The sequence below is a fragment of the Lagopus leucura genome, unplaced genomic scaffold, assembly GCF_019238085.1.
Source record: "Lagopus leucura isolate 7727_CA_CO unplaced genomic scaffold, USGS_WTPT01 Super-Scaffold_100002, whole genome shotgun sequence".
NCBI classification, from domain to species: domain Eukaryota; kingdom Metazoa; phylum Chordata; class Aves; order Galliformes; family Phasianidae; genus Lagopus; species Lagopus leucura.
This window is the reverse complement of record NW_024962263.1, coordinates 83,459,558-83,485,372: the sequence shown is the minus strand read 5'-3', so window position 1 is coordinate 83,485,372 and position 25,815 is coordinate 83,459,558. Positions and strand designations below refer to the sequence as shown.

General features: G+C 41.3%; 1 protein-coding gene across 3 annotated transcripts in view; it reads right to left on the bottom strand.

The window, feature by feature from the left end:
- TG (thyroglobulin) overlaps positions 1-18,883 on the bottom strand; it is a 162,251-nt gene extending 143,368 nt beyond the window's left edge. For all 3 annotated transcript variants that reach the window (XM_042868995.1, XM_042868996.1, XM_042868997.1), the window contains exons 1-13: positions 18,786-18,883; positions 16,828-16,936; positions 15,818-15,915; positions 15,150-15,353; positions 14,711-14,870; positions 12,101-12,207; positions 10,919-11,062; positions 9,081-9,266; positions 5,127-6,191; positions 2,844-3,431; positions 1,784-2,026; positions 945-1,082; positions 315-392 (exon numbers count right to left, since the gene is read on the bottom strand). In XM_042868995.1, coding sequence (XP_042724929.1) covers positions 315-392; positions 945-1,082; positions 1,784-2,026; positions 2,844-3,431; positions 5,127-6,191; positions 9,081-9,266; positions 10,919-11,062; positions 12,101-12,207; positions 14,711-14,870; positions 15,150-15,353; positions 15,818-15,915; positions 16,828-16,936; positions 18,786-18,870 — 3,205 coding nt within the window. In that variant the 5' untranslated portion in view covers positions 18,871-18,883. The remainder of the gene's footprint in view (positions 1-314; positions 393-944; positions 1,083-1,783; positions 2,027-2,843; positions 3,432-5,126; positions 6,192-9,080; positions 9,267-10,918; positions 11,063-12,100; positions 12,208-14,710; positions 14,871-15,149; positions 15,354-15,817; positions 15,916-16,827; positions 16,937-18,785) is intronic.
- Positions 18,884-25,815: the final 6,932 nt, after the last annotated feature.

Genomic DNA, 25,815 nt, shown 5'->3' with positions numbered 1-25,815 from the left:
AAACCCAACATAGAGAAAGGGGCACGCCTCCATCTCCTTTGCTTATCTACATGAGGCTTTGCTGCAGTGTCAGGCAGGGGACATCTGATCGCTGTCAGGTAACAACAGTAGGGGGTCAATTCCCAAATCATGAGAGCCAAATTCATACATAATGAAATAAAAGACATGAGCAAAATTAAAAACAAAGGTCTCCTTTCTCTTACACTGGTTAAAAACAAGCCTCTCTTCATACATAGCATGCTAGAATTTTCAATAAAAATTAAAACTTTTAAGAATAGGTAAGCACAGACACTTAAGAAGAAAAGCCAACTGACATTTGGGACGTTCCTCTGAGCGTGAAACCAAAGAATCCATAACATAGCGTCCTCTTTCATCCACACACCAGCAATGACCTGCCCAGGGAAGAAAAACAGATTTACTGTGGATACTGTATTGCAGTATTCCTGTTTAAATTTGTTGCATTCCTGGAGGATTTTGACTCACTGCGTCACCACAGGAAGTGGTCACTAAGCTGCAGACACAGTTAATTCTGATTTCCAGAGAAAAATAGACCATACTTCTGAGCAGCGCTGAGAATGGAAACTTAGCACCTCTGGTAAGAACCTTCTATTGCAAATTGTACAGTATAACATCTATTCCCAGCAATTTCCTGTAATGCATAGATTTGCTGAGAGTGTACTCCATCTTGTTGTCTTGATCATTAACAAATCATTAGCAGAAGCATTAAACAATTGCTGATTCTTGAGTTTACCTCTGAGGAACACTCCTAGCAGCAAGCAACTGAACATTGATTTTTGAAACCTGATGAACTGTCACTTGAGTCACTCATTCCAATCAATTTTTCACCCATCATATAGCTCACCTATCCACCTCCTTCTGGTTTGGCTACAAGAATACAGGTTTTCTATTTTTTAAATTAGAGTATTTTGTGAGGGGTAGCTCACCTGTGCTCTCATAGCATTGAGTTGGCTCCCAGTTTCCCAGGCTATCACACTGTGGGATGTAGGGATGAAATCCCAGCTGCGTAGCTTCTCCAGCAAAACCTTTCAATGTAAAGTGATTCTGCCAGTAGAAATGCAAGACTGTAAAATATGAGTAAGAGAAAGACATTGGTGGCCAAAACAAGAAAAGATATCTTAAAAGTACATATTTGCAAACACTGAAGGTAGATAGAGTACCCATATCTTAACTATGCAAGGTGTCATACATATCAAAGAATCATTAAATGGCTTAGGTTGGAGGGGACCTTACAGACCATTTATTTGTAACATCCCGCCATGGGCTAGTTGCCACCCACTAGACCAGGTTGCCTTGGGCTCCAACCAACCTGGCCCTGAACACCTCCATGGATGGGGCATCCACAGCTTTTCCAGACAGCCTGTTCCAATGCCATATCACCCTCTCAGTAAAAAATGTGTTTTGCTAATATACAACCTAAATCCCTCAATTTTAGTTTAAAGCCAATCTCTCTTGTCTTATCACTAGCAGACTGTGTAAAGAGTTGGTCCCCCTCCTGCTTGTAAGTTCCCTTCAAGTACTGGAAGGCTGCAATCAGGTCTCCTTGGAGCCTTCTCTTCTCCAAACTAAGCAAGCCCAACTCCCTCAACTTTTCTTCATACAAGACAATTGAAATCAGCTCTTGGGTTAGGTTAATTGACCATTAAGCAACATTTGCTGAGTTGCTCTCGTCTTTCAGCAAAGTTGAATTTGCCATACAGCACTCTTCCACAGATCCTAGACTTTATCCTTTTAATTCAAAGTCCTCATCTCCCTCTCCCCCCACCTGATTGTGCAGCCAGCTGGAGAGCATAGTCACTGCCTGATAACAACTTCTCAGAGATCATCATCTCTGATTCGTAGGGCCGAGTAGAACGTAGGAGGTCACTGTCCATGAGCTGCATTCCCTTTGCCATCAAGAAGCTCTCTCCAAAAGGGAAGTGGGAAGTGTTTGAGGCTCGGATTAGTTGCTCTGTCTCCTCTATAAATTTCACAGCTTCTTGCTGAATACTTTGACATATACCAGGACCTGTAGAAAGCAGAGGGAAGTTGACCTATTCTTTCCAGACATCTCCAGACTTGGATAGTTGGCAGTTAAACACACTGAAACAATGAAACAGTTTAGTGGAAGCTTTTCTGCTGAAATAACTCTGCTAATCTCTTTTATTATATTTCTCTTCTGCCCACAGAACTGGTTTCTTCACCACTCCTTGCCCACTCTTTCTTCCAGCTGGAAAATTACTACATGATATGAATGATTTATGGTTTCAACAACTCCATTTATAATCTAGTTTGTCTGCTGGAAACAACTCCAATGAAGGATCAACAGCTCTGGTGGAGATGCTCTAAACAGAGGGCTTACCAAATATCAGTGATGGCCTCACTCTTATCCTGTTGGACTTCTAGGGCATACCTATATGGTATATAGGTAACAGGAATAACAAGAATAACAGGAAACAGTGAATAAAATTCCTCCTCTATAGTGTTAAGGCGTTCTTGGAATTCCTTTACATCAGTTAGTTTAGCAGTCAGTTTTCCCTACGAGTCTTCACAGAGTGCTTCTAGCTTTGTAGTATCCTTTGGTATCTGGATAAGCACCTTGCAGTATATAACTACACTCCCTGATATAGGACTTCATTTATCCATATTGCCAAAGAAGAGAGACCATTTATTTTCCAAAAATGAGTTTTCTCTCCTCAGGTGGTCAGTGATAATGGCACTATCAATAATCTTTCCCTAGCCCATTATCTCCTACTTCACTGCGCATGAAAGGAATTTTTCTCTTGTGGTATAAAATCAAAGACCAGAAAAACTTCTATTTGTATGCCAGCAATTCTGTTACTTACATGTCGGTACCTGGTTCACTTCTGCCCTTGTTCCTTGCAGTTCTTCCCCATTGCTGTTAACACACCAACAATCACGAAGCTCAAAGTGGCTTAATGGAGCACTGAAATCAGCATAGGCTCCTGGGTAATAGGTAAACTCCTCATTCAGAAGCTGCCAGAACGTGTATGGATCCAATAAAATGTTCTCAGATGCAGAGGTCAAATTTCCCTCCAGTATTTCAGGTGGAAGATCAGCAAAGGATGAGTATGAGGTGAAAGCTGGGAAGACATTCTGGTGCCCAGTCTCATACAAAGCTTCAATAAAACCTGAATAACCTTTGGAAGATGCATTTTTATATCCAATTAGAATGTTCAATAGATTGGCAATGGGCAGAGTTTTGCCTTCGTTGTTCTCTGTAATCCACCTTTCATACCACTCAAAAGCTTGCTCAGGAGGACCACTGCACTGCACTTGCCTCCAGGCACCATCAGTATCACACTGGGGTAGGTAAATGCTGGAGAGTTGAGTCAGAGAACTTGGGTCTGACAACAGGAGCTTCAGAGTCTTTAGAAACTCCTGTCCAGCTGTGATTTGACAAGCACTGGGGCCTGAGGAAATGAAAAACATGCATAGCACATCTTATGAATGCAGAGAAGACATACAATACCTGCAACCTGAACATTCTCACGGTTATGCCATGAACACTATTACTGATGCTTCTCATTTGTCCCCAAAACAACATTTTTGGCCCATTATTAAGGGCAACCATTTCTGCTATGTTGGGCCAGAATAAGATTCTTAAAGGCGTATGAACCTTTAAAGGTGTATTCAGAAATTTAAACAAAATCTGATTAGATGCTTGTAGTTCTTACCAGGGAGACAGGAGTTTCATGCCCTAAACAGCTTCCTGAATCTGATCACATCAAGTAAGCATTTTCAGATGCACTAGAAAATCTGGTAGTTGATCTTTCTTCAGCCAGTCATTGCAAGATAAATGATGTGAATAGTAGGGTAATACTGACTTTATTTCCTCTTGAACTTTACCAGAATTTTCAGTCACGTTGTCCTGTCTTTCTACTCTGCAATGAATGTCATAGCTGAATGTAAAAATGCCATCCTTCAGAATGCAGGCATGAATGAGTTTTCTTTTGGAACGTTTTTCTGCCACCTCCAGAGCCAAATCTCATTTTGCCATCCAGCAGTTCTACAAACATGGCAGAACACAGGAGCTCACCCCTTGCACACCACAGCATTATAAAACTGTTTATTTTTAGCTGCACTCCAGATGCACTGCTACAAATCAATCTCCTACCAACCTAGAACATGGTGATGAATTGGCCAGTACTTCTACAAACTGCTATTCAAAAGAGCTCCTTTTGTGTCTATACTGTATCATATGCTGGTTACTCTACTATTCCTCCCAATGCAAGAAACAGGATCTTCTCTTGGGCTGTTCCTCTTGTTGATGTACTGTTTTCAGTTCACAGAACCATGAAAGACAAACAACCCTGGCCTATGGGGCTGGAACTGCTGGAACTTTATGATCTTTAATGTCCCTTCCAACCTAAGCCATTCCATGATTCTGTGTGCTTCCTTTTTCCTTTGTATTACATTAATAGAAGATTAAAAGAGGCACTTGATAGTCTGTAAGCAAGGCACAATACCAAAGTGTGCCTGACAAGTCATTTCTGACTCACTCATTTCTGATCTGTCTATACAGTCATTATGAGAAATCAATTAGCTTTTGTATATATCTTTTATGTTTGGTCTCCTATGATGGTCTACCAAGTTAAAGATACACTCCTAAGCCAAAAGAAGCTCATGGTTTAAAGCATTAAATCACTTCAGCTCTCAGGACAAGAATGAGGCAGTGCTACATAAGTTACTTTGTCCTGGAAGCAGAAGAGGTTTTCACTTGGCTAGGGGCATACAGATGCTCTGTATCTCACGGGTATTGGAGATGATATGCACACTATACTACATATTTAAGTAGAGACAGATGTCAGTGGCACATAACAAGATCTCAGGCTATCTGCTGTGAGTATACCTGTCTTACATACTGAAAGAAAAAGGGACTGTCTCCCTTAGACTTAGGGTACCAAGTTTAAATACACTTTATTTCCCTTAATTCCCCTTCAACTGTAGGGATAACATTCTTTTGTGTTAGGGGACAATCATTTATACATTTTCAGAAACAACCAAATATGAAGAAATAAATCATGAAATTCCAACAAAGTAAAGAACTATCTTTAAATAGATATTATAAATAGATACTTTTAAAATTCCCAATTCCCAGAACTTACATTTTATGGGTTTTCCAATATTTCCTCTTATTCCTGGAATAGTCTTTCCATTCGAATCAACACAGAAGCAATTTGTCCCGTAACACTGAAGTGGCAGAAAGTTGCCATTCTTGGTACAAGAGGGAATAAAAAGATCTGATCCTGCAGACAGGCTTTGTTTCAGGTTCTGCAAGTTTCTCCTTTGCTTCTCACAATCAGAGGGACACCTTGGGCGTTCACCTTGAACTCTTGAGCCTGGTACTTCTTTACCTGAAGTGTCCAAGCACCAGCACTCTCCTGCATAGCACTGAACTTCCTCATACCTCCCCTCCTTGGTGCACGTTGGAACAAACAGGTCCCTTGTCTCCTCACCACAGTCTTTGGATCCCAGTGCTAGTTTCACCACTTCACCTAAATCTTCAGCAATGCTTCTGGGGACAGAAATCACTTGTTGAAGGAAAGTAAAGAACTCTGGAAGTTCCAGGACAGAAGAAAGGAATTTAATCATATTCTGATTGTCCTGAAGAGTTACTGTGCGGCCAAAGCTGTCTACAAGAGCTTGACTCAAAATGGAGCTCTCCTTTGATATTTCCAATGGAAAGGCCACAGCTGACTGCAGAAGGCCTTGGCTACTATTCCTCTCGGTTGCATCTTCCTGTGTGAAAAACTGCCCAATGCTGTATTTGCCACTAGTGCCAAGTGCCCCAGTGAAGTTAAACTGGATCATATTCTTCAAGAACTTTCCTCCAAAGAGGTTTTCTTGGAAGCGTTTTGGATTGGCAGTAAATCGCAATGCCACTTGAGCCAGTTCCCTTGATGGGAACATTCCTGAGATGGCTTCACTAAGGATGGATTCTAGCCCAGGAATCTGGCTGGCATAGGGACTTTGCACGATTGGAGATGACAATCCAGAGTCCAGAAACAGCTCTTTGAAGGAGGGAGGGCAGGGTCTTGAGAAGCCAGCTCTTTTCTCTGACTGTACATCTGGTGTGGAAAATAAATCGGACTGGCTGAAGTACCCAGCAGGGCCATAAAAGATCCTTGACAAGGCCCGCTGTCTCTCAGAGATGCACATTTGTTCTTCACCTAAAAAAAAAAAGGTAAAAAGTACAAATTCATGAAACTCCAAAACTTACTACTCTATAGATGCCTTTTAAGTAGTCCCAATAAATGCTTCTGAGCATACTTTAACTTGCCTCTAGATCCCCAACTAAGCATCAATCATACTGATAAAGAAATTTAGAATGTTGCTAAGCGTAATGTAGAAATAAACTTTTCCATTCAAGACAAACATCTTTCATTGTGTCTGAATTTACTGTTCTTGGTCTTTTTTTTTTTTTTTCTTTCTGTTATGTTATTTTCCAGTGCAAATCCTCACTCCAACCTTTATGGCTGAAACTATAGATAGTCTTTTTCAAATACATTAATACTTTGACAGGAGGCCTACTTCTAATAAAAATTACACTTGATTCAGATGCAATATGTGGACAAGAGAAAGGGAAATAGATTACAGTAAAGAAAGAAAGAGTCATTTCAATGAGTGCTCACTAACGAGAAATGTATGGATGTTTCCTACCTGGATCTTTATAGTTTCATAGTGAAGAATTCAGTACATGAGTTTAGAAAATGAATTGTTAAAATTGGCAGTAATGGAGTGCCAACGATCAGATTGCATTCAAAATTGGGCTCTAAATGAGAGAATAAAACATAAAACTTCAACAAAAGTAAACATCAGGGATCTGAGGGTACCAACAGATCCTAGCATTGCTGGCTACCCACATCTCAAGTGAGCTATGTCACAGGTGCCTCTATCCAGTCAAGTCTCTGTACACTCATACGCAGACAGTAATGGCAATAAGTCACTCTGCACACATCCCTGATGAAGGATCTCTGAAAAAAAAATCACTTAATGCTCAAAAGAAAGAAGAAAAATGAAAGACTTTGTAGTTATAAAGACTCAAGCAAGAAGTAGAGCACATAACTATGATTATGAAACATATTACTAGAGGATTCTAGGAAGGATAAAAGGTTAAAGAGGAACTAGACAAATACTTGGAAGGTGACTCCTTCTTACTCTTTGTCCCTAAAAACGACTGCAGACACCATTGGAGACAAGACAGTGAACAAAGAGATTTTGTATGATATAACATTCCTTAGGATGTCTCCACCTCCACCTGCATTTCCATCTCTATTCTGCACCCCCATCCCCATTCCTCATGCATTTCATTTTCAGGCAATATTATAAAACTAACAGTGCTAGCAGTGAGGACAGAAGCTAGAAATCCTAAAGCTGCTCAAATAGGTTAGCAAGTAATCCGAGGCTCTGTGACCAGCATCTTTCTCACTCCTCCTTTTAGAACCTTTGCTCTGTGCCATAGTTCTTGGCATGGGCTTAGAGTCCAACACAGTGCTTCCTTTGTAAAGGCATTTTCTGTAGGATGGACCCCTCCTGCGTTCAGTGCTAGCTCTTGGTAACAGGGATGAAGAACACTCCTCTAGGGACCAATAAGTTAGTGTAAGCCACAATCCCCAAGTATGCTAATTGAAAGCAAATGTAGGAACAGAGTTGTTAAATGCTCTGCCCTCCTACTCACTGTTGAATCAAAGTAAAATGACGAGGAATAAACAGAACAGCACTGCTGGGGTGAATTTACTGTAGTGTCTGAAAAGGAGTATGTTCCTATCCTGTTGCCTGTGTGACCTGAGGTGCTCCCCATACCTACATCTCTGCTTCTTCCAATGTGAGCAGTGCTGGGAATAACAGCAAAGAAATCACAAAGAAATAAAACAGAGCAGAGGAGATACGCACATGGCATGTAGCTGGCTGGCCAGAGACTCCAACTATATTCTCATGAAGTACCTTCTCGGGGTTAGCCTAAAAAACCTCCACAGAAATATTCCCTGCTTAAATTTCCTGAGTCTGCCAATAAAAGCTGCAAGCAGCCCCAAGTGATGCCCCCCGAAAAATTATCAGGAAAGCTCAGCAAAGCACATGTGAAGAGAAAACAACCAGCCCCAACATATGGTGAGGCCTCTCGGAGGCTTCCTTGCAATATCCTTGGTGATCAGCCTTGGAGGCATGAGAACATTTTCATTTTATTGTAAGCCTGTCTGTGCCTGGAGCATGCTGAGTAACTTGCAATCATTCCACCCAGGGTAGATTCCTGCTTTCTTTATCTGCATGGTACCACTGCGTCTTGTAGGCAGAGAAATGAGCTTCCCCAAAGACATTGTGCCCCAGCCCTCTGGCACAATCCTGAACACTGAGGTAGCACACTTTGGAGCAAAGGTTTTTTAGCTTTCCTCCTCCCCTCCGGCCATTCAACATTTCTGCTGTCATTTCCATTTGGAGCACTGATTTGATGATGGATTCTTAATGAAATACCTCTCAAAGCACAAATTCAGACACCTTCTCTAAATAATTTTTGACAATTTTCATGGTCAAGTATGAAAGAAATATAGGAAAGAAAAAATTCAAATGAGAGAGACAGAAGTTCAGTAGCATATCACCAAAGCAACAGGGTAGCCCAAAACATCACCTTTGCTTACACTATGACAGATATTGATGGTTGGACTAGATGATCTTATACTGTCTTTCTGACCTTAATGATTCTATGATAGTGGGCCTAGAATCCCCTAGAGTCAAGGGATAGGTTATCTCAATGTATGAAAAACTAAAAGGCTGAAGGCAGATCATAAAAGAAAATTAAACTAATATGGTATTTAATAATTCATTCAAATCTGTTTCTTAACAGCACTGATGTATTTGGATACCAGTTTATGAGCACCACAATCTGTCAAGACCTAAGAAGGGAATTGCTTCTTCATTTTTTTAATCATACACAAAATTCCCACAGTAGATGAAGAGTTTAGAGGGTGAAGGTGAATGGGACCAGTTTGAACTGAAAGCATACATGGATAAGTGAGGCAGTGCTGCCTGCTAGCATTTTCCCCTTTTCCAAACCTTGCACATACCACAGGCTGGGGGCTGTCCTCGTCTCTTCGTGCCCTGGACCTCCTGCCCTTTGGTGTCCACGCACCAGCACTGTCCCCCCTGCTGGCACTGCATTGCTGTGTATCCCCCATCACTGTCACATGATGGGATGTAGGCATGCTGGTAGCGCTGGGCTGCATAACGTTCAACTTCACATTTTGAGGGGCCTAGAAGAAAAGAGGAGGAAAAGCTTAAGGTTTCAGAGCCATCTATGCTTGATTCAATCATTTGCTTATTTTTATCAAGCCTGGAGAAAAAAAAAAAGGTTTAATTTCTTGAAACTTCAAGTACCAGCTCAAGACAGAAATTCTCCATCCTCTTTCACCCAAGTGAATCAATTCCATGGTTTTCTTCTGTAGATATTAATTTCTGAAAACTACATGAACCTCAACTCATTTTTCAGCCATTATCAAAGGAAGATGGTGGAGTAGCATCACTCACTCAGAGAGTTTTGGCCATTAATGCAAAAGAAAAGGTGGTCAGCAGAAACAAATGTGCAGCATGGGAGGCAGAGACACAAGCATGTGCAGTGCTTCCAGTGAGAATGAGGTACTGCTCCTGCAACAAGCTCCATATCTAATCGCAGGGATTTGTGCTGAGACCATCAATTTCTTTCATACCTCTGTGCAGGGAACAGAAGCCTCTGTTCCTGCCAAACTGGGCAGAATGGCAGTGAAGCACACTTTCTGATATGACTTACGGTCTTCTAACACCAGCCTCAGCTTCCAACAGAAGCTTTGCTCTTTTCCATAAAGATATAATCCCAAAGCCTAAACATTTCTCACTTTCCAGAGCATTTCCACTTTGCTCAACTATCAGGCTGAGGTAGTTACAGCATCACAACAGAACAAACCCTTCATCCATGGAGTCCGACAGCTTTCCTGGCAGCACATAATGTGTTCGGCTTCAGGTAGTGGTGTAAATCCTGGGTAATTCACCGGAGCACCACAGTCAGTGGCTAACCAGTGTGGTCACATCTCCATCTGGTGGCTGTGACAGCTTCATTCCTACTGAACCACCTCCATCTACAGGCACAGTCTGCTTCATGGCACTGAGCATTGAGAGGGGGAAGATGCTTTCCAGACTTCCCAGAATGATAGCTTGTCGCAGAAATAGAAAAACTGTATGACCCACGTGGCTGGAAGACCTCCATTGGTATCTGACCAGTGACTCCTTAGTGAGAGTCAGATGCCAACACCAGAGGAGTTTGGATAGGAGGATGAAGAACCACACCAGGAGATACAAACTCTCCCCGACAAGGCAGTTCTGCAAGGCTCTGGTGCAAGGAAGGAGGCACCTACTGCTTGCCCTGCAGAGCTCATTGCCCACCAGCAGGGAAGCTCTCCTCATTTGCCTGCCTGCCCCAGCGCAAAGATCGTCCCCAAGGGCAGATCCAGAAGCTCAGCTTTGCTGGCTCAGGCACTGCAACCTCATGTATAGTCTCATGGGGATGGAGAACGCTGTGGCCAGTGTAAGATCCTTCCTACTTCTGACTGTAGAGTAGTAAGTTAAGAAGCATTTTCTCAGTCTTTTAAGTGTAATAAAACATCAGATCTACCTCCAGAATCTCGAAGAAAGACCTTTACAGAGTTCACTGGCTTTCAATTAACGCAAACCTCAAAAAAGCTTTCTTCATAGGTTAAAAACAATCTGATGCTAAGGATCTACAGCCTAGAGATTAAAAGTCAGCTTCAATGGAAGGATCTTGATTCTTACTATATGCTTAAATGCAAGAGGCCATCAGAACAACTCTCCACAGTGGCAGCTGTCATATATAAACCCCAAAATTACTGTCTTCAGTCAGCTGGGCACTACTTACATCTGAAGCGGCCAGAGGTGGCCAGCTGGACTCCCAGGAAGCGCCGCTGCAGGATCCGATACATGCTGGTCTCTGTGAACGTACGGGCAGGCTCCAGTGCAGAGAAAATAGTGTCATAAACTTCATCGAGCAGCAGCTCCAGGCCTGGGAAATAGAGGTCTCATTTTAAGACAGCGGTCATCTGCTTTGCACTAGAGGAGCAGAACTGGAAATGTATTAGGAAAAAGAAAACCAGGCCTATAAACTGGCCCAAATGTGAACTTAGGCTTCATTACTCTAATGCAATGCACCACACAAGACGATGCTGAGTGCCCAGTCATCACTCATCTCCATCAACAAGGAACATCCAGTAACCAGCACTGGGCTGTGGTTGTGGTTCACTTTGCAGTAGAGACATTGAAACTATGCAATTATATCACTGATGATTCCAAAAAACAATTCCTGACCATTTTGGTTGACTAAATTAAGCAAATGAAAAGATATGCAGTAGCTCTTCTGAGTTTAGATTAGCTTAGTTTAGTTCAGATTTTAGGAGAACTTCTCATACTCATGGGAATTAAATACTGAAGTTCTCATCTACCATGTAAATTTTAATCCATCACGTTCTGCATTTTTCCCAAGGGTTTTTGTTGTCGTTTTTTAATTTTTTTATTTTTATTTTATTTTTTTTGCTTCAATTTTTTTAACAGAAATATCTAAGGAAGTGGATTTAGGAGCGTTCAACCTCCTCATTTATTTACATTGGAAAATAAAACTCTGCTCAGTAAAATCTCCCATCAACTACTAATATGCCTGAAAGGTAACCCGAGCCTATAAGAAAACAGGAAAAGATCATCAGAGCAAGAAGAAAATAGTTCAACTTCCATGTCTTTTTTATATTCCTCCACATTGGCGATTGGACACTGAATAGAATCCAGCCTTCTAAGATAGACAGAGGGTGGGATGCAAAAATCCTGTTCCAGCACCTTAAGGAGGGCAGGGTTGACTCTGTTTGCTGCTGGCTGGAGTTTCCAAAGAATGGGTTCACCTTGAGTGAAAGAATGTTATGAAAGTCATATCAACTGGTCTGTGTGTTTGCAAGAATGCACTCGGATGTCAAACGAAACTGAAGTCTGATACTTATTATTTGTCCTTTTGCTTGGGAATTAACACAGTGAAGCTGAGGTGTTGGGAGGCACTCACCAGTGTCTGCAAGCTCCCTCCCCAGGCTGTCCACACAGTAGCAGTACCCAGAGACCTCTGGGAATGTCTCCCGGAAGGAGCTGAAGGTTTGGAAAGCCGCTGGGAGCCTGGAAGGAAAAGCAGCCTCTTGTGAAGTGCCCAGGGAGGCCCACTGACAACAGCAACAAAGCATCTGCTGACTGGCTCAAAACCATGGGACAATCCTTTGATCTGCATGTGTCGCCCAGACTCCAACATGATCCAAATCAGCACTCCAGTAGACTAACAAGTCTCCTGCGTTTTTTAACCAAGCACACTACAGTAAGATCTCCCTTCAGAAGATTCCTTATCCTTCCTATGCACATACCCAGCCCCCAGTATTCATTTCCAATTCTGTTCTCACCATCAAAAGCCTGTCAAAGAGAGTTGAATAGGCACGTGTTGGCCTAATGTTATTACAACAGCCATTCATTAGCTCCTTCCACAAATGCGCACAGCGTGGCTGAGGGCCTAAACAAACAGGTTGCTCCCTTTACCTCCATGCTATATAGGCTTTCTGCGCTGAACTAAGCATAAAAGCTGATAAAAACATCACTAACATTTTTCATTCAGAGAGAATGATTCCATGGATTAAAGAGGAAAGGTTTCTAATGTATTACAAGTGAGACTGACTCCTACTTTTGGAGATCGAAGAAATGACATTTCCCAGTAGAATACTCTAGGAGTGACAACAGCCAGATTCCAGTATAGTAGTGGTTTAGGAAGGAAACTTGATAAGGTCAGAGTTGGAAGAAACATAATAAATGTGATCTTAACCAACAGACACTTTGGGGTTTCTGCAACCTACCAGACTATTTACTGGACAGGGGCAATATGGCCAGTGGGACATTCTCACTACATTCCAAAACAACTGTTTTATTTTACAGAGACATATCTTAGCACTGAAATATGATAAAGGCCTCATGTCCCAGCCACATGTGGCTTATTTGGAAAAAAACAGTAAAAGGAAATGGAATATTCTGCTCAAGGCATTCATAGAATGATGGAGTCAGAGTAGGTTTTAGCAAGGAAGGACACTTTGGCACCCTGATCAAGAAAAAGAAAGGTTGACAAGCACAAGAATTTTACAGCAAACCCATTATCTTCCATAATCTTAATGAGATCAGAACTAGTCTCTATCTCAGTGCCACTCTACTGCAGCCTCAGGGCTGCCCTAATGTCTACAGTCTGCAATGCACCTGAGAAGCACTGTGGCAGTGGCCATGGCATCAAATTGACAGAGTTCAAGAAGTACTTGGACAACACTCTGAGACACAGGGTTTGAATTTTGGGTGGTCCTATGCAGAGCCAGCAGTTGAACTTTTGGGTCCCCTCCAACTCAGGATATACTGTGATTCTGTTCTAAGAATATAATAGGGCAGAACCTCCACTGAACTGGGGTAAGACAGTGATCAAGGTCTTTAACCTGATGAAAGTTATAACAATAAAGTAAAACGTGTTAAAATAGGGGTTTAATCTCTGCAGTTGCCACAGTTCTTTGCTTTGGAACTTGTCGCTTCACCTCTATACTCTTGCTGGCTGCTTATAGAGCAGAATAGTTATATTCCACGCACGAATATGGTGAAAAATAAATATATTAACAACATAAGGTACTCCAATTAGACAGTAAAGGATTAAGTCTGTGCCATAATTAGAAAAAGAGACAGCTGGAAGTGAAATGGTTCTGGTATGATTATTTATACAGACACAGAAGTGCACAGTCCTGCAGATCTTTTCCAGACAAACCTCCCAATGGGAGCAAATACTAAAAAAGTATAATAAAGGAAAAATGTAAAAGAGATTCAAAATATATTAATTTAAGGCACTGCTTCATTCTCTGCAAACTGAGTCAAGGCAGAACAAGACATTACATTTACTCCACTGCCCTCCTCTGGAGAAACGTGCTGATTGCGATGCCCAGACAAGGGCACTTCTCAAGACCTCTTCCCTCTGCAGTTCCCTTTTCCCAGCCCTTATTTCTATTTATGATCATTAATTCCCTATTCCTCCAAAGGACAAAGGCTTCCTTCTCCCACTGACAAGCATTTGGTCCAGCATTTTGAAATCTCCCCCAGCTTGCTCCAGTCACTGAAGCTGGTCTGTACGTCACACCCCTGTTTATCTCTTGCTTGCTCACCTGTATGAGTAACTCCAGCACTGTGTAAATGGACAGATGTCTTCCCAATGTCATGAGTAACTTGTTCTTTATGTGTTGCCACTTATCTCTCTGTCCTTCCGTACGGAATTATCTTTCATCTATACATCTGAATTTCACTCTTTCTGTTGCATCTGTCTCATCTACTGTTTTCTGCTTGTCTGAAAGGTCTCCATGGCTACTTTCCCAAATGCAGATCCCAGTGGTAATCACTACTGTGCAAAGTCACACTGAATACACTACAGGGATGGAATACAAAACTTCTGCAGAAGAACAAATTTAATTCACAGGAAAATGCTTTTTACTTGGACTATTCATTAGCGGGAAATAATATCAAACATAATCACAGCAAAAGGGCTGGGGAAAAAATGCAATAATATCCTTCCTTTAAGAGCTGTGCAGCACTGCCTCCCTGTTTTGGAAGCCTATGCTCTTACCTGTTATAATTATGAATGAGATCGAAAACCATCATGTCTGTTGTGTTGACAAACTTGCATTGGACAGGCAGAAACTCTCCATCTTCTGAGCACTGTGGTGGGCTCTTCTCCCCAACCCCATGCAGAATGCGGCGGTCTCGGATCTCACAGGCCCCTGGACCTAACAGGAAAAACAGTAATGTTTATTAGTGCTGAATGTCCTACAGACAATCCCATTGGAATTGGAAGTGGTCTAGATTCATTACGCTGAACACACTAACATAGGTGTCTCTTGTTCTCTCTATAGCCAAAGGAAAAGGGGACTTAATTGAAATTTCTCCATCCAATCTTCCATAGGATAAGTGTAGGCTACAGTGCCCAAAGTACTTATTTACCATCTTTCATTCACACCAAACCTTCCATCCCTACTAAACTCACTGTTCTGTTGAATAGTACTTACATTGTGTTGGCTTTCCTCTCTGCCTGGTGCCATAAATCTCCATTCCTTCTTGATCTACACACCAGCACTGACCCAGCTCCACATCACACTGCACCACATCAAATGCCCCTGAGTCCAGGCACTGAGGGATGTAGGAGATGCTACTGCTGTTGATGTAGCCACTCACCAAGACTCTTTGTTTTTGCAGCTGGCAGAAGGATAAACCTGCAGCACCAGAGAGGGACACTGTTAGAGGAAGTTATTTGTTGGATTCAGAATCATCTATTTTTAAACAACAACTGAATTTTCTGAGAGGGAAAACTTCTGATTTTGTCACCCAGGAGGCATCAAGACACTGATGGAGTTGATGTCATGGAAATTGGTATCCAGAAACCCACCACAGATAGGTTGAAGCTCTCCAATTCATTCGTAAGTGAATATGATGAGTTAAAGTTTATATTTGATGTTATTTTGATCTTCATGAATACAGACCACCTGATACAGGAATATCAAGTTTCCATGACCGTCCCTAAAGTAAGACTAGAGCCTCCACTAGAAGGATTCAGTGAAAACAACAAAATAGAGTCCATCTAAGTCTAAATGCTCTTCGCTTCAACAGTTTAAATGTAGTCTTAAAACACTTAAAAAAAAATCAACATTTTGAACAAAAATAAAAAGCTTTGACTTACAAGATAAAGGATATCCATTCTGTTTGCTGCCAGGTACCTCGATGCCATTCTCATCTACACACCAACAGGAAAGCCCATTCCTGCTGCATTGAACTGCCCTGAAGGAGAACATGAGTAACAGATTTATTCTGCTAACTCTGAAGTCCTCAGTCAGTGTGGGGCACAAACCATGGCTAACAGGCTCAAGTACTTGCTACAAATAATAGAATCAGAAAGGACTGTATTGCTAAATCCTCCGGGTCTACCTAATAGTTCAGTCTGGAGAAGTGGAGGCTCAGGAGAGACCTTATCACCCTCTACAACTCCCTGAAAGGAGGTTGTGGTGAAGTGGGGGTCAACATCTTCTCTCAGGTAACAGCAATAGCACAAGAGGGAATGGCCTTAAGTTGCACCAGAGGTGGTTCAGGTTGGATATTGGAAAGCTTTTCTTCTCTGAAAGAATGGTGAAGCATTGGAACAGGCTGGTGGAGTCACTGTCCCTGGAGGTGTTCAAGAAACATGTAGTTGTGGTACTCGGGGACACAGTTTAGGGGGTAATATTTGTGGATGGTCGGACTGGGTGATCTTGGAGTCTTTTCCAACCCTAAGGATCCTCTGATTCTATGATTAGTTCTTTTGCTATCTTGAGAAGAAACCCAACCACACGTCTTTAAGAAGTGTGGATAACTCCTCACGTCAACTTAGCACATATATGCCAGCAGGCACATTGGTCACAGGTTCGTGTTCACTGGTATGAATGGGAAGACATCAGCTGCATTACACAGTAATCTGCAGCAAGATTAGGTGGTTACTCTTGGATTCACCTATTAGCCTACAGATTAATTCCAGCAACAGGGAATTCATTCAGGAGAGGCTGGATCTGCAACACGGCTCTATGAAGTCTCTTTAGTCTCTGAGTTCCTCGCCCTCCAGCCACTGATAGGGTGGCTCTTCAAAACTGAATCTAAAGATTTCTACAGCAATGAAAAGTTATGTAGTAAAACAGCAGAACTACAGCAAGGATGAGCTACCTGAACTGGCCATTTTCTGAGCATTGAGGGATGTAGGCTTCTCCTCCAGTAAAAGCCTTTTCCCTCTGAAGTTCGCATGGGCGCAATGGCTGAGAATCTGTCTGGTACTCTGAAAGCATCAAGAAGGTAAACGTTAAGTGTGATGTCACGATTAGCCTGTTCTTATCAACACCCTGTTAGCACCACTGAAGCACAGTGGAAGCCCAAGTTTATGAGTCCTCCCTGGTTATTTCCACACTGTGCTTTCTGTATGCGACAGCAGAGAAAGGCACAAAGCAAACCAGCAATGCTGCCAGGTGCAGGATAAGTATGTGATGGAGGTGCTCATGAGGCCTTTTCCCATGCCTGTATTTAATTAGATTCATCTCTGTTCTATACCAACGTGGTACCATTTCCTGGTACCTGAGTGGGAAGTACTGTGGGGGAAGATGTAACTGCGAGCAAGTCAGCAAAGAGTTTATCAGACTCCGTGATAGACCCTATCAGTGTGAAACCTTGGGAGTCTGGAGTGTAAGACAGACAGCAAATGGTATCTGTTTGTGTCTAAGGGTAAACAGGAGGTTCTGCTTGTATGCATTGTTAATCTTATCACACTTAAGAAACCTTTCATCCTTTATCACTGTGTTTTGGGAGAAGCTAGACCAATCAACTGATTAGAGGGACAGGAATTCCTGGCTTGTAAGTGAGTGGTATATAAGATGTATGTTGAACACAATAAAGGAGAACTATTCTGAGAACTATACTGATGCTGCAAGAAACTGTGAGAGCTCTCTAACTCGACTGAGCAACGACAGTTTACATCGTTTGTTGTAGTTACCTCCACAAAACAGCGCTTTCCTCAGCCAAGTCCGTTCCTCAGCAAGAGGGACATCACTATTTGCGTTTCTGAGTATTTGTTCTTTATTGAAACCCAATAAAGTTATAAATAAAGTTAAATAACAGGCACTATTCAATAAAAAGGAAAGGCATTTCTTCTTAACCAAAGGAAGACCTAAAAAGAATCAGTATCTAGCAGCTAGCATCAGACTGGCTCATATTAGGAGCTTCTCAATCTCTACCAGTACATGTGGTTAGCTGCTGAAGCCACCACTTGTTCCAGTCTGTTCTTAATGCAAACCAAATTTGTCTGCTGCTTTAAGAGAACAGTGAAATTTTGTAGGTTCTCTTTTACAGAACAGATTAAGTTGGTCTGAATTTATAGTAGTGCAAACACATCATAAGTTCTGAATTCTTTCCAATTTTCAGTGATTTAAATGATTTGAGCCACAGGTGCTTTCTGTGCACCTGAGAACTATCACTTTTTCTGTGAGTTCTACAGTGTCTCTTTAAGCCCATGTGAAATTGCCACAAGACTGTAAGGGATTTTATGTTAATTCAACTACAGCTGTCCACACGTGGACAATCCTCACATCCTTTCCATCTCAGCTATGAGTAAGACAGTTGGTCTGAGGTGTGTGGAGGTCCCTTTGTGCAGCGCTTTGTACAGCTTGTTAAGGTACTTGAATAAAAACATTAGTGGATGACTTACACTGCTGCCTTCAGGACTATCAAACTCAAGATCTTTAAACAGATCAAAGAGAACTGACGATAACATTCAGACTGTCCAATATCTTAAATTGAGAATAAAGCCTAAATTCAGTGATAAGACACAGAAATGGAAGACTTTCATCCCACCCTTTTCTGTACATGCTTCTTCTCTAGACCATCATATTTTCCAGAAAACTTTGTTTTTCCACCCAAATTTCAGATTTTACAAATTCAGACAATCTTGATCGTGTAGACATCCTCACAGTTTAGGATTTAACCTGGAGCCTAAATTCAGCCTGCACATCACACAACCACCATTTACATTTGCAATGTGCAAGACTCAAGTTCACTATTCAGTTAGTTGGAATAATGCACGAAGATCACTGGAGCAGACACTACTGTACATGAGCAAAGTAAAAGGACGTACTCACCAAATATGTTGGCTGCTGCTATACTAATAAAGCACAGAAGGGTGCAAGCTGGGATGGAGCCCATCATGCAGTAGGACAGCTCCATCCCTCTGTGTCACTGAAGCATCCTGCACATTGCATGCAGCTTTCAACTGCCTTTTTATAGCAACCATAGCTCAGACAGGTTCACTTGTGTGCTGGTACATTGGGCATAGAATTGGGTGAGTGACGCATATGATGTTTCTGAGATAACTACAAGAGGTCCATTCACCTGGAACTGCCCTCATGGTTTCCGTCAGCAAGTTGTCACTGCTCTCCAAGGAGCACTACAAGGACCAGTCATTGGAAAGGAGAACAAACAGCAGTCACAGAGGCTGGCTTTGGACTTAGTCACATCAGCACACACATTAAGTGCGCTGACATGGCTCCATGTCAGTTGCCACCTGTGCTGAGCTGCAAGTATTCGCTGGAATTGGTTGGAAGTAGCTCAGCTTCTGAGGCCTCATCCTCCAAGAAATATACGTGTGTAACAATTAAGCTGGTTAACAGAAGTCAATTTTGGAGAGTACTTATTACAACCAGGATGCTGAACCTAAAACACTTCAGAAATATTATTTACTTGACTGCAGAGTATCATGTCTTACTGATCCACCACTAATGACTGACAGCATTTACCTGCACCAAGAAGTACCAGAACTTGCTTTCATTTATGAAAAGCTAGCTGGACAACCAGGCCCAGAAGAATTAGCTTAATACTAACAGAAGTACACCTCTGAGGTTGGACTTCGGCTGATTTCAGTAAAAAAAGTGACATCAGCACTCTTATTTGTGATTTCTGGGTATGGAATAGTCCAGCAACAAGTCCAATACCTTCTTACCAACCAAGACAGCACCTGTGGTAGTGGTGACTCAAGTACCTTTGAGATTGGGCTGTAAACCTCTTTAAGTCCTACAGCACAGGTATCCAACCTTTGGCTTGCCTGGGCTATATTGTGTGAAGAACCACAGGGAGTCACTGTACCTGCAAGATGCTGCCCTTGTGTTCAAGGAATGTGTAGATGTGGCACTCGCAGGGATACACTTTAGTGAGCACAATGGTGATGGGTTGGTGGTAGGACCAGACGATCAAAACAGAAAACACAGCTGCAGATTTTTTTTTGCTGTTCACACAACTGTGTTTAGCCAATGAAACAAAATGCATACAATTATTTGCCATAACTTGAACAAGCCCTGCACTGCTCCTTCCTCTGGGGAGGTGTCCCTGCCTGTAGCAGGGGGCTGGAAGTAGATGACCTTAAAAGTCCCTTTCAACCCAAACCGCTGTATGATTCTGATTCCCCAGGACTTGGGTTCAGCTGAGACAGTACGAATCTCACTCCAACGTTTGGTTGTTTTGAGCAATGAGTGTTGTGCACAATGGGGGTGGACCTGGGGCCACTCTGGGCTGCTCAGTGGAGAAGAGCCACACGACACGCTGGGCCAGGCCACATGCATCCCGCATGTACCTGAGCTACAGCATTAGATGTATGTGGTAAATGTGACCTCAGTCTGCAGCACAGGCTTACTTTAACATGGCTAGCAGTTTTAAAATGAGTGAAACTATATTTGGACCTGACTTTCAAGAAACCCACTCTGGACCCGAGTAAAGTCAGTAGTCAGCAGAAAGATCAAGCTGGGAGATGATGAAGAACACTATGCAGATTGCAAACCAACACACATTCATCTAATCCAGTATTCTAAAGTTTGTCCAGAATTGTCCTTCAAGCTCTCGGTATAGAAAATTCACTTTCTTCCTCTTTCTTTGTTGAGTACCAAGGGTCATTAGTTGGTAATGAGCTAAGGCAGTCAGGAAACTAAGGAGACCTCTAAGAACTATTAGTTATAGAAAAAAGCAGCGTGCAAATATCTATGCATCTAGAAAATGACAATATCTACACAGCATCGATTCTCATGACTGCTTTTATTTCTTTAAAAAACAGAAAACGACCTCTGAACTGTGCTAGGGAGAACAGCCAAGACTTAAAAATCTCTTCAAAGTTCAAGTGGGAGATAGTGTTCTGGCAAATGTGTCCTTAGAACCACTTTTAGATGTGCATCACGTGCAAGTTCAGTGGGATTCAGTGGTCCATGGATTCAAAAAATAAAATGGGAGTTTATACAACAATATATACAATCGACAGTCTTCAGAGGAAAAAAAGGCACCTGTGATCTATGGTTGGTCAAATTCTAATTAAGAAAATCCTCAGTGCATAACACTCCCTTCAGTGCAGGGACAACTGTATTAAGCTCTATTTTTAGCACCTGAGACAAGATGGAAGAACATCTCAAATTTGCTCAGCACTGAAGTGTGAAAAAGGAGCAAATGGAAAAGGTCCCTGCTGCTAATGTGGTTTTAAAATTAGTTCGTCTTCAAAATCACTGCTTTAGTGCTGGAAATGAAGTTTCATTTGTTGTAGACGTTAGCAAAAAGCAACTCTAGACTAGAATTGTTAAGGGGAAAGAAAAAACTTCAATGTGATGAAACATTTTATTGCAATCACAAAATCTTAAGAAACAGATCCAGTGTTCCAGTTTTGTACACACTTTCTTAATAGAAAGATTGTAGCCCAAAAAAGGGCTTTTGCAAGTGCTGTATTTATATATTAAAAAGCCAAAGGGTAAATGCTTCCAATAAATGAATATACACACATCTGTACATACATAAAAGTTACTTTCACTCAAAACTGAAGCCTAAGAAACCAATCTTATATTCAGAAATGGGATTAAAGAAGACTTCTGAACGAGGCAGTACATTGGAAGTAGCGATTTTAAGAACTGAAAACTTTGTCAGATGATGCTCGTATCGTGTATCTCATTTATTTTCAAATAATGGACTGTGTTGAACTGGCATAAAATATTGGCCCATCTTCTCCTATGTTTCAAGAACACGATATAGAAATCATGCCATTCTTTAACAACTTCTCCTATATTTGTAAGCACAAGTACATTTCTTCCCAAGTATAATGATCTTATTTCAAACATCTTCACATGATTTCTTCACCCTCAAAAAGGGGCAAAAAATGCATAAAGTGATGCAAAATCAGAAGATGAGAAGAAAAATGAAGCACAGCTTCATCAGATACCAGACATTTGAGTCACTTTACACATTCTTTAAATTGAAAGTACGATGGGGAAGTACCCAAACACTAAACTGTAGGTAAGAAAAGCAGGCAAAGGACTTCTCATTTTTTTTTCCTGTCATGTTGTATTTCCATTTCCCCGCTAGAATCACAGAACGATCAAGGTTGAAAAAGGCCTCCAAGATCATCCAGTACAACCAAGTAATGGACAGATTTGTACACTAAGATTCAATATTTGGCAAATGAAATCTAAACCATGAGAAAACAAAAAGCTTCCCTAGTCATTAGTCACTAACAAGGTGCTGAATTTCTGATAGTACAAAATTCTCTCTTTTTTTTTTCTCCCTGATAATACAGTCAATGAATAGAGAAAACAAATTAAAGGAGAGATCCAAGTCCTGCATACAAAAAGCTACATACGTTTTTTTTATGTCTCCTGATCGTTATGGAGATGAAAAAAGAGCTCTCTCAAATGGAGAGCAGTGGATTAAGGAAACTCATGGAGAACAGATCTACAGCAGTGACTGATAAAACTGATAAATCTTCATACTTTGATCGAGGGAACTCTTGTTATCCAGAAATGAAAGATACCATAAGGGAAAGATCAACTTGCACAGAGCTTTTACAGTCAATATATTTCTACAAAGGCTTGCACTGACCTTCTGGATCCTCAATCTGATTCAGAACAAGAAAACAGCAGTTCAGATATTACTCCAAGATCTGAATTTGTCTTTGTACTGTTTGAGAGACTGCTTTGAGATGGTGCCTTCACTAATGATACATCTAGTGGTTTGTTTTTTAAATGTTCAAGATTATAACATTTTTTGCCATGTGAACAACTCAACAATTTGTGTGTATTAGTATCTCACTCAGATTCTGCCTGATTTTGTTCACCTCCTGCTTACCACTTATGCCCCAGTCCACAACACACCTAGGACAGGAACTTCCTCGATACTGTTTGTGTATTAGTTTCTTACAACAGTAAAGTCCTGAACAGTCATTTATAGGCAATATAAAAATATAAGAAATCAGTACAACACATTCTTTTGTAATAATATTCAGAGAAACAAGAGTGCCACTGTCTCTCTGAAGTTGTTAAAAGACAAGGTATTTCAAGACAATGCACTGCAAAACTCAAACCTTGAAACTGTCGGACACTGAAGTAACTCAGGAATATTAAAATGTTGCAATTACTTTGATGGTAAGAGAATCATCAAAATAGAATCATAGAATGGCCAGGGTTGGAAGAGACCTCAAGGATCACAAAGCCCCAACCCACACACCGCAGGCAGGGCCACCAACCTCCCCATTTAATACCAGACCAGGCTGCCCAGGGCCCCATCCAACCTGGCCTTGAACACCTCCAGGGATGGGGCATCCACAACCTCTCTGGGCAGCCTGTTCCAGCACCTCACCACTCTCTTGGTAAAGAACTTCCCCCTGACATCCACCTAAATCTTCCCTCCTTCAACTTAAAACCATTTCCCCATCTTGCTATTATCTATCTACCCTTTCAAAGAGCATTCAGTACTGTGAATAATTTACTGATTACATAATTTGGCTATGGGCTAAGATTCAACTGAAGATTCTCTAAGGTTTTCAGATCCATACAAATAAGAATATCCACGACCCTGTGTAGTTTATTTACTATAGGCTAAGCACACCACTAAAAATTCCCTATTGTTTTTAAATGTATACAAACATTTACTAACTCACTAAAACTGAAGTCCACTGAATGGGAGTCCAGGCACATAATGATCTCAAAGATCTTTATCGTTTCAGAACGCGTCCAACATTACAGCTATTATAAAAAACACAGAAAAGGTACTCTGTGTATCTCATAGAGGATTTTATAGTAGTGTACTGCTGCCTCTCTGAGCGTTTGGTAGCAATACACCGATGCCCACAGCTGCAGCTGAACAAGACAGCTCTTGCCAGCTGCACAGCAAAGGAAGTTGCTGGTTGAAGTAAACAGCAGTTGAGCTAACTGTAGTTACTCAGTCCCTGGCTCATCTACAGTTTACACACAGCCCAGTGTACAAAAAGGGAGATTCACTCCTGAAAGACTTTTCATGCCAGTTCATATTTTCTCCACGTGGCTTCTAATTTTTCCTTTGAGTTGTTCAGGTTGGTGCAAAACGGCTGCCAACTGCTCAATCTGCTCTTTGTGCAGTGTATTTTCAGTCGTCACATGCTCTGTCATATTTTTCATATATAACAGATATACACATAGTGTATAATTCTAATGGCTAAAGACAGGCCCCTACACCCAGCACCAAGGACATAACAGCATAATAAAAACTTTGTAAAATGATCACTTATAGCAATACAGACGCAGTGTAAGAGAAAAAAAAGTAGCAACCAATCAAACACAAAGACAGCAACAGACATTTAGAGAGTGATTAAACTTTGATCTTAATAAGCACTGTGAAATTAAAGCTGACAGACTGCAACATTATTAAGCAGTAGAGAGAAAACACAAGATGCCAGTCTTCTAAACTGACATGGCAAAAGCAGGTATCAATTTGCAAATAGATGGCATAGTTACACCCACCCCTTCACACATCAGCATCTCTATCTACTAGGAAAAAAACAAGGATCTAAAGAGCAAGGAGAAACACAGATATTCAGTGAATCAGCAGGTGATAGCTACTCTATAAGAAGACTTCACCCATGGAAAAAACAGCTTCAGTTCTTTGCAAGCCAGCAAAGGAATCTATTAGAAAAGTGCAATTCACCACCTAAGAAAAATAACAAGGTTCTGCAGCTGTTAATCACTCAATATCTCAATAAATATATATGCACTGAAGTTCAGAATATCTAAAACAGGGGAATTAGCTCCCCTACAGTTACCCAGAAAAAACGTTTTAGGAACTATCCTCCATCTCCCACCATGTGATTTGAAGTATCTCCGCTTTATAACTGCAACATCATCAGAAAACATGTACTAGGGCTACCTATGTCACCAGGTCTGTGCTTCATTTATGACTGTAACACTGACATCCATCACTGCAACTTAGAAATCCTGACGTGGATGCCTTCAATATTGTCACAGGAAGGAAGGTTTGAAATGAATCACTCCCAAAACCTCCATGACAGAAAACAGGTGGGCAGATTTCAGACAAAGAGTACAGCATTTAAAGGCTCCACAAATTTGCCATTTAGTATCGTACCTCACAAGAGGTAATGGGGTATTTCTCTTTTTTTGATTACTTAAAAAGGACCAAAACTTAAAAATTGTATTTTACTTATCTGCACAGAAATATCACAAACAATCAGCACAACACCACAAACTATTACTTTCTCCTCAGAGCAGTCTGCCTCCTTCATCAATCATCACAAGAAACTGAAATTCATGTCCAGGTAACTGATGCTTTAAATAGATTATGCATAGATACTTGGATTAATTAGTGAGGAAGCAGGAAGACAGATGGAAAATAACGCATAGAGAAAAATTATTCTCTTGATAAGACCAATTAGAAGACATGTTTATATGAACCAGACCACATCAGGTTTGACTGGCAACTGAGTAAAGCAATCAACTGTAGGTTACATTCTGTGCATAACATTCAGCCATTTTATGGCACCCGACTTGTGTTTAAAACAGCATGGGATGTTTCAAAAGCATCCCATTGACTTCAGTAATGGAGAAACCTGGGCCAGAACTAATGTTCAGGTGTCACAGAGTAACACTGCAATTTGAAAGAGAAGCAAGAAGAGTTTGTGAAGCACTCAAGCAATACACAATGTATCACAGCCCATAAGCACTTATATTTTCTCACAAGACGTGAATGCTTGCAAGGAATGTATCTGTTAATAACGACCGACTACACAAGAAATGAAGACAAACAAATGTTAATCAGATTTGTTGTTTCAGTAAGCAGAGTCCATCCTGAATCAGGCAGGATCCTCAGAAATAAAGTCGAGTATTC